Source organism: Cucurbita moschata, unplaced genomic scaffold, assembly GCF_002738365.1.
Source record: "Cucurbita moschata cultivar Rifu unplaced genomic scaffold, Cmos_1.0 Cmo_Scf00025, whole genome shotgun sequence".
In the NCBI taxonomy this organism is placed as follows: domain Eukaryota; kingdom Viridiplantae; phylum Streptophyta; class Magnoliopsida; order Cucurbitales; family Cucurbitaceae; genus Cucurbita; species Cucurbita moschata.
Window position 1 is genome coordinate 820,990 of NW_019268541.1, and position 9,103 is coordinate 830,092.

A 9,103-nucleotide genomic window follows, 5' to 3' on the forward strand; every position below is an offset into this window, starting at 1 on the left:
AAAAAAAAAAAAAAAAAAAAAAAAAAAAAAAAAAAAAAAAAAAAAAAAAAAAAAAAAAAAAAAACTATTTTAAACCTCGAAATCTCCCTTCAATTCTTTTTGTCATGTTTGGGGCATTTCAACCCCGCCAGTTATTTAGATTTTACCGAAAAAGACGAGACTTTTTTTAATCTTATTTTGCATGGGTTACATTATATATCAGTTGAAATTCCATTTCTGCCCCTACTATTAGGGGAATATTATTAGGTGGTAATAGACTAGTAGTACACATGACAGGGGTACGAAATGTCACATGACATAATTCTACAACTGCAATGCAATTTTTTAATCTAGATATATATATATTTGTCGATACCAATAATTTTTATTTTTTAGATAAATGTAAAAAGCTATTTAATAATTTTGAAAATTGATGTAATAATTAAAACATGTAACTAATCTAAGATAGACAAACTTTATTGTCCTTTCAATAATTCATGTTTTTATATGGAGACCTGAATTTAATATCTAATTTTCTCAATTTATAGTAATAGTAAAGGAAATTATTGATTCATTAATTAATTAATGAGATAATTGGTTAATGCTCGCCGGAGAATCAAAACAAATCGACAGCCAAATATTTGATTGATCACTGTGAAATTAATAACAAACCCATCTTAAAATTTTGGTTATTTTCTGAACGCTTTCTCATGGCGATGAAGAACTGGGATCAGTGTCTGGGCTATCAGCCAGTGTCCCACAAACAAGAGGTATTCTAAGGCAGTTCAAGCTCCCAGCAGCAGGAAAAACAGAGCATTCAGGGCGAGGCCTCTGCATGTCCCGTCCAGGAATGCAATTTCCCGTGAAATCAAAGCCCAGATTCCCAAGAGATTGGCGCGAACATTCTTGGCTCAACCCAGAAAAGAAATTGAAAGAAACCGTCAGATTCACCAAGTTTTTCAACGAACAGATCAAATCCGGAAGAACACCAGAAAGCCTGTTGTGCCCCAAATTCATGATCTGGATTTCGTTTAAACAAGACAGAGTGTCCGGCAAATGACCCATTAACGAATTGAAGCTCATATCCAACACTTGCATTTCAGAGAAAAGCCCGAATCCTTCAGGAATACACCCTGTTAATTGGTTGTTTAAAAGCAGGATTTCTCTCAGTGTCGAACCCAAGAGGCTAAACCCAGTTGGGAGATTTCCACTTAGCTTGTTGTTAGCTAGATTAATCACAGAAGCAGGGGAATTCCCCAGGTTTTGAGGGAGTTCGCCTTCGAAATGGTTGTTATTGAGGAAAATTGCATCTAGTTTTTTGTTGAAGAGATCTTCAGGAATTGGGCCGTGGAAATCGTTGAATCTCAGGTCTAAATACACCAGATTTGGAATGTATAATGTGGCAATCGGAAATGGACCTGAAAACATGTTGTTGCTGAGGTCTAATTCTTGAAGTGACGACATTTCTTTAAAGGATTCCGGCACAGTGCCGGAAAATCGGTTGCTGTTGAGATGAAACAGAGTGATTTCGGTGAGAAACGAGAGCTCTGTCACGAGAGTACCTGCGAGATTGGCGTGATTCAGGTCGATTCCGGCGATAATGTCGACGAGGGACGACGTTGATTCGTCTTCAACTTGTGCACAAAAAACCCCTTTGTAAGAACACACATTGGGGCCGACCCAACTTCGTAAAATCCCTAATGGATCGCTTGTAATGGCAGATTTCCATGCTTGGAGTGCGGTGTAAGCTCTGTTCAGTCTCGGCGTCTGGGGTCCATTGTTTCCCCCAATCCAAACGCTTGCTCCTCCTCCTCCGCCACCGCCGCCGATGGTGACGCCGATTCCGATTCCGCCATTGATGTCTACTACGAAGCTTTCAGTTGCAGGGGTGTTTGTGAGGAGGAAGAAGACGAGACAAGTGACGATTGGGAAGTTCATTTTTAGGTCCCTTAGAGAGAGTAGCCACAGAAATGAATTGACCCTGAAATCAAAACTCTGGCATGAACAGAACAATAATTTTGATTATGTAACTTTACTAATATCATTTTGATTGTCTTTATATTAATTTTTCTCTCCAAATTTGATTACCTAATATTCCATCTCAATGCGAGTACCTTTCATGCCCAATTTGTACACTTGCTACACTTAACAAAATTATTTACCAACTCATACCAGAAAATCAATTTTTGGGAAATCCCCACACTCTGACTTGGGATCTCACAATCAACCTATTTTGGGTTCAGCGTCCTTGCTAGCACATCATCCAGCCCTCTTATCACTCTGTGTATGCCTGTGATACCATTTGTAACAACCTAAGCTCATTGTTGGCAGATACTATCCTCTTTGAACTTTCACACATTCGAGCTTCTCTCAACGTTTTTAAAATGTGGAGAGGTTTTCATACACTTAAAAAAAATATTTCGTTCTCCTCCCTAAGGACCGTGTGATCTGAAATGATTCATAAAAATATTAGAATAAATATTTTTTATGTTCATTTTTATTGGCATATAATAATTAATTTAAATTTAAGGAGAGGAGTTGGGCCTGGGCATAGGAACAGGGTCCGAGAGACAGAAGGCGGCCCAAAATGAGTGGTCAAAGATAATCCGAATAGAACGCCACAAAAAGTCAAAACTATTTATTTCGTTAAAATTTCCGACACGACAGCAAAACCATCACATTAATTTGACAGAATATATAAAATGAATTTTCATTTTTTAGGCGTGTAGTGAATGTTCGCCGCGATAATGGAGGAATAGAACCCAAAAATTTTCAATTATTTCAGCTACGCTCATCTTTTTCAGTAATAAAAATAACACCATATAACTCATTTAATTTCTAATTTTTATTGTCATTTATTTTATTTCATAATAATAATAATAATAATAAATAAATATATATATAATTTTTGAAGCCTTTGTGTTTTAGCTAATGGGTTTAAATTTTGGGAGCCTCTTTTAGTTATAATAAACGTAAATATGCTACGTATCCTAGTAAGCTTCACAATATATATATATATATTTTTTGTAATCGACGTAGAATCTAACAATTCATCTTCTTTGAAGGTCAATGTTCTCGCTGACACATCGCTTTGTGTGATTCTAGGGTGACTAGATATTTTTCACTTTGAGCCGTTAAATATCGTCGTTAGCCTCACGATTTTAAATAACATCTACTAGGGAGAGATACATTTTGAAATTCATACCCTTATAAGAAATTATTCGTTCTACTCTTGAATGAGTGTGAGATCTCAAAATTCACCATTTCTTGGGAGCCATTGTCATCGCTGGCACACTACCCAATATCTAGCTCTGATATCATTTGTAATAGTCCAAGTCTACCGATAACATATATAATTATTTATTTTTGTGCTTTTATTTTCGAGATTTTCTTCAAGGTTTTAAAACATATGCCCGGTAGAAAGATTTAGACACCTTTATAAGAAATGTGTCGTTCTCTTCTCCAACCAATACGCGCAAAAATGAATCATTTTGAAATTATAGTTTTCATTAAATTGTGACATTATTAATATATTTTTAAAAAATAAATTATAAAATTTATGTAGCACACCCATATGAACGCTCCAACCAACCACGAAATCGGAATGGAAAGTTGTTGGACGAAATGGATGGTGACAGCTACCCCGACACCGACCGGAGGAAATGCTGACCGCTTAGACGTGGCCCGTAACGTACGCCACAAGTTTCCAATCCCAAGTTCTATTTGGGCCTCACGCTTTTAAGCCCATATAGCCTGGGCTGGGCTTTCCTTTTGGATCCATATTATACTATTGGGCTTTGAAAAGCAAATAGGCTAAATAACATAAAATATATTTTTATTATAATTTCTATTTGTTTCGAGTTTAGTTTCATTTTTCTCTTAAATTTACGTAATAAATTCTTATTTTTTTATTTAAAAAATTAATTATGAATAATTTATTAAATACATTATAAGTTAGAAGAACATATACAATACAACATTAAATATTGAAGTTTTAGTACGAGGGAATTTAAGGATTTTGTCGTTACAAGAACAAATTAAATAATAAATAAAGAGAAAAGGGCAGAATGGGTAATTTGGGGCACTTTTTTCCATTAAAAAGTTTATTCTTGTCCTCTCTCTTTCTTTATTCCTGCCACAATTTCCACTTTAGAAGCTCCTCACACCTAATTAATTTAATTTATTTTAAAAATAACTTATTTTCATGCATGTTTTTATCTCTTATTATATGAAAAATATGTACCTCTTTAATTAAATTCTATGTTTTTTTATTTTTATTTTTTTGTGAGTTCTTTATTATATTCTTTATAAAGTTGGTCATGAGAATCTATGAAAATATGTTCCCATGTTTTTTTCATTTTTAAAACATATATTGTCGGTTTGTTTTTTAACTTCTTGCATGACTTAAGTTCATTGAATACCCATCCAAGAATAATTTACTAGCCTGATTAATCATTTTTTAGAAATATTTTTAATTATATATATATATATATAAAAATGTGGACTTCTTTTTATCTTTTCACCCCTTCTAACCGATTCAGGTCTTGGAGAATATTTTTTCAATTCAAAAGATCGCCTTCAACTTGAGTGAGTCATACAGTAGAATCCTTCAAAAGAATCATTTTTTTTATTAGAATTCTGCGAAATACTCTAGAGAATTAGGAGGTATGTCAGTTTTATACTGTCGAGTGAAAGATTCTCGAAGACCCACTAGAAAACAAAAACTATAATATTTGATATGATAATTTTTTTATATATCTACTGAGTTATGTTCAAATTGAGGACGAGATTTTACACATTTTTCATTAATATTTTAACATTTTAATAAAAATAATCCAAAAAAAAAATCCCAAATACACTATAGTAATAAATAATTATTTAAATTTAAAATTGATGAGGTGGAAGTCTCATCAATAGACTTATTTCATTAAATCTTTCAATTTAAAAAAAAAAAAAAAAAATCTATCTTTTTAACTTTTGTTTTTTTATGGGAATATATGAAATGGAGACAAAAATTAAAATATATGAAGAAAAAAAGGTGCTAATATTATTCTCTTACCATAGCTAGTTCCACTTTGTTCTCCATTACAAATTTACATTTCCTTAATAAGGTGTTATTAATTAGAATATTATTTTCTAAGTCAAACTTTTTAAAGAAAAAAAAAATCTAGAAATGATACATATTAAATTTAGAGTATTTAGTAGAATTCGTATTAATTTTTTATATTTTTAAAAGATCCTTTGGGAATTTGTGTGTTAGTATAAATTAAAATTTAAAAATTATACCTTTAGTTTTCAAATGAAAAGAATATTCTAGATTACATTTCATTCAAATAAACAATTAAATATCATTTGCTCTGTAGGTCGAAGTTTGAATTTTCGTGTTAGACACGTTAAAACGCTATATTCTTAAGAAAAAAAAAATCTTATTTGTAAAATATTATATTAAAAAATATTTATGTATTAAACACGAGCGAAAAAGTGAGCAAGTACATGAAAATCAACCAACAAATATGGTATGTATATTGTTCTTTTGAAATAATAATAATGAAAATGAATAAATGGATTAATAAATAGAATGAATAGCAATAAAGATTTTTGTGTACTCATGTAACAACTTTCATGTAGCTATTCATGTATGTATGTGTGTAGATATATATTAATATATATAAATAAATATTTATATGCATGGTTTTGGTTTTTCTCTCTTTCTTATTCCATTCCCTTCCTTCTCTCTCATATTCTTTTCCCTTTCATTCTACTCTTTCTCTCTAGCAAAGGGTAAAAGGGTCAATACCTATATCGGTCGGGTTTAGAATCCGGGAAGGGAAACGGGTAGATCCACGGTTTATTGGCTCGGGTTTTCTCGAGTGCCCACGCTAAGAAATATATTTGTATGAACTTTGGCGACGTACCATTGAAGAGAGAATGATGATTTTGTCTCGTTATTCAATCGGCTATCCATGACCATGGAGATTCGGGTTGTCCGAGTCCGGCCAAAAAGATGAATACTTCATCCACGGATCTGCCTCTCGACCACTCGCTATAGATGTTTCCTGTTCCACAAAAACACTCCATCAAATTACAAATTTAGTCCTTATATAGTTTAAAACTCACTCGTTTCCTCTATTACTCGCTTAAACCCTAATATCATTGCTTTGGGTCGTTTAGAAACCATATTGTTTCTGTTAAAATAAGACTCACTATTTGTGAAGTAAATCTCACACACACTAACGATAGAACGCTCCAATACCACTTTATAAAAGAACAAAGAGCAATAGAAAAGGCTTTTTGGATAAACTCAGTGTTGTTTGTCTCCTTGTCTCTCCTCTCTCGACATCTCCTAAACAAATACGCGAGTAGTATTTTCACAAAGTGGTATCGGAGCGTTTTATCGTTAGTGTGTGTGAGATTTACTTCACCGTTACTAGTTTTGTGCATGAAAAACACATAAATAAAGAGAAAAAGCTGGTGGGGTTCTTGGAATTCAGGGTCAAAAAGTAATGAAAAAGAAAAGAGATAGACAAAATTATATTGTTATGCATATAATTCATGTAATAATAATGATAATGCAGAGGAAAAGACTCACAGGTTGGTGTGTGATGGAAGAAGAAGAAGTGCAGCCCATGATGAGTTCTTCCAAGCCTGACGCCGACCTTCCTCCCATTTTATGATGCTCACTTTCACCTTCTTGCTGCTCATGTTTCCATTTCAACGCATTCAAATTCCAAATAAATAGGCAGACAATAATCATTATCTTAATCATTATTATTATTATTATTAATCCAAATCTTAATTAACACACTAATTTCGACAACACTCTTCTATGTTTTGTTCTTTTAAAAGATGAAGTTGACAACATTACAGAAATTCCCACTTTATCTTTAGTTGTTCTTTTGTGTTTCTACGTTCATGGAAAAGCTATTCAAATGAACCATTTTTCAAAGGCGTTAGTTTCAAAAATAACTTCATGGGTCACATTTTTTCACCTTTTACATAACTGAATACCTTCCAAAATTCAATCTTTTTCGAGAAATGTAGCAAAATTCATTAAAAATAAGAACACCCATGTGACAAATTGCGTTCGAAATCAATTTAATGTTTGATTTTACAGTTTTAAACTCGGTTTCGAACAATTTAGAAGAGTGTACCTGATGAAAGGGTTGATTTTGGAGGATGATAGGAGAGTGATGAAGATGATATGAATCGTGATCGAGAAGAAGAAGAGGAGAAGGGGAGATGATGGTGGAGATTTGATGAGTCGGATTGGAGGTGACGTGGAAGGCTGTGGTTGGTTGATGATGGTTAACAACAGAATGATGATGATGATGATGATGCTCATCGTGGGCCACCACAAGCTGATGATGATGATGATCTAGAGCTGATGTTCTTTCATGACGGTGGTCTCTCAACTCAAACTCGCCGCCGCCGCTGCATGTGCCGCCGCCTCTTCCGTCCTGTATACCCATTTTTCTCCCTGTTGAACCCTCCTCCATTCCCACCTACAACACCATAAATTTCCTCAGTTTTAATCTTAATTTTTAATGTTGCCACAATTGTTCGTGTTTTTGAATCGTTGAGAATGAGTTACACGTTGGTTCATTTAGTAGAAGATCATAAGTTACGAGAGTCTATGCTTAAAGCAAATAATATCATGAAAAAAAAAACATAGAAACAAATATGGTACCTGGTCGAAACATGTTCTAAATGGTACGAACCCAAAATGGTCAGATTTGAGGTGGGGTTGAATGTCCAACGAGCTGAAGCTGGCAACGGAGCCTCCGACACTGGCCGTGGCGGCTGGAGACATATCCTCAGTCTGCGCCATAGAAGAACAGCTCCCACTAGCAGCATTCTCCCGCCGGCTCAAATTAGCAACCTCAAAACTACCCTCAGCCGCCGCAACGGCTCTCTCCGACCAATTACACTGCCGTGGCTGTGTCTGATAAAATATCTTAGACACAACAAGCTCCCCTTCTTTCTCCTCTTCATGCTGACCCAAATGGTACTGATGCATAACCCAATTAGTCTTCTCCGGCTTCCGGTTCTTCCCAAAATTGGTGTAAAGAACCAAGATTTTCTTGCACCCCTTTTGCTTCCCATTCGCCATCACCGGCCTCGTCTTTCCCGTCTTATGCCACCGCGTTTCCCCGCCCTGTAAGTCGCACTCCGTTTGGATTTTCCTCCGCTTCCTCGTCCCCGTTGTGTACGCCTTCGATGGCCTGTGGAAGAAATGCCTACTCAACCCATCTCGAGTAACTCCTAGATATTCAAATTCATCAGAACAACAAAACGAAACGAAACGAAACGAAACCAAACCAAATCAAACCAAACGAGAATTAAAAAAACCTGGAAGTTTCTCAGGATGTGTATAACAAATCCCATCTTCTCCTTCAATTGTGGGTATGAACTCATCAATCAAAGGGTGAGATTTCATGTCTTTTGATTTAACTTTTGCTTCCAAATGTTCTATCAATTCTTGATCTGTCGGATCAAATTTCACTCCAGCTGGTAAACCAACCCAATTCTGCAACAAACAATAACAAACCCAAAAATTTAAAGACAGAGAGACAAACCCTTTTGAAATTAATTTAAATTTTTCAAAAAAAAAAGAAAAAGAAAAAAATCAGTACCGGCCTTCCTTCAAGCTTATGGCCACAACCAGGGCAGTGTTTGGATCCACACAGCTGATGCTGCTCAAGCTTAGCATCTAATAAGGAATCAGAGCCACCGCCGCCGCCGCCGCCGACACCGACGATTGTACCAATAATTTCGCTACTATTTCTCATATCTCTATTCCTCTCTTCAACCGACTTGTCGTCCACTTCATATCCTAAACCCAGACGACAATCTAATGATTTTCTCGCCGCCGCAATCGCCACAAACGGCACCGTTTTGTTTTTCAAAAAGACAAAGATGAAGAAGAAGAAGAAGGGCAAAAAAGAAAAAGGAAGGGTTTTTATTGTTAATTCAACTTACAAAATACAAACCCACCGACCCTTTATCTCCTTTGCTGAATTAAAAACAAAGGACATATTCAAATTTTTCAACAAAAAAAAAAAAAAAAAAAAAAAAAAAAAAAAAAAAAAAAAAAAAAAAAAAAAAAAAAAAAAAAAAAAAAAAA

General features: G+C 34.6%; 2 protein-coding genes across 2 annotated transcripts; both read right to left on the reverse strand.

The window, feature by feature from the left end:
* Positions 1 to 592: 592 nt before the first annotated feature.
* Positions 593 to 2,020, reverse strand: LOC111461309 (leucine-rich repeat extensin-like protein 6). Its single transcript, XM_023104802.1, has one exon. The coding sequence runs from the start codon at positions 1,915 to 1,917 to the stop codon at positions 688 to 690; it is 1,230 nt and encodes a 409-aa protein (XP_022960570.1). The 5' UTR covers positions 1,918 to 2,020; the 3' UTR covers positions 593 to 687.
* Positions 2,021 to 5,626: 3,606 nt separating this feature from the next.
* LOC111461630 (NAC domain-containing protein 73-like) lies at positions 5,627 to 8,938 on the reverse strand. The gene is made up of 6 exons (XM_023105230.1): positions 8,613 to 8,938; positions 8,329 to 8,506; positions 7,667 to 8,241; positions 7,131 to 7,481; positions 6,569 to 6,673; positions 5,627 to 6,035 (listed from the first exon to the last, which is right to left on the reverse strand). The coding sequence occupies exons 1-6, from the start codon at positions 8,766 to 8,768 to the stop codon at positions 5,937 to 5,939; spliced, it is 1,464 nt and encodes a 487-aa protein (XP_022960998.1). The 5' UTR covers positions 8,769 to 8,938; the 3' UTR covers positions 5,627 to 5,936.
* Between the last annotated feature and the right edge of the window lie 165 nt (positions 8,939 to 9,103).

Excerpts from the sequence above, each read along its gene's own strand:
- LOC111461309 (XM_023104802.1), bottom strand. The coding sequence starts at position 1,917 with ATGAACTTCCCAATCGTCACTTGTCTCGTCTTCTTCCTCCTCACAAAC.
- LOC111461630 (XM_023105230.1), bottom strand. The coding sequence starts at position 8,768 with ATGAGAAATAGTAGCGAAATTATTGGTACAATCGTCGGTGTCGGCGGC. Across the intron at positions 8,507-8,612 it reads ATAAGCTTGAAGGAAGGCCG|AATTGGGTTGGTTTACCAGC; the intron begins GTACTGATTTTT and ends TGTTTGTTGCAG. Across the intron at positions 6,674-7,130 it reads AAAATCAACCCTTTCATCAG|CAAGAAGGTGAAAGTGAGCA; the intron begins GTACACTCTTCT and ends AAACATGAGCAG.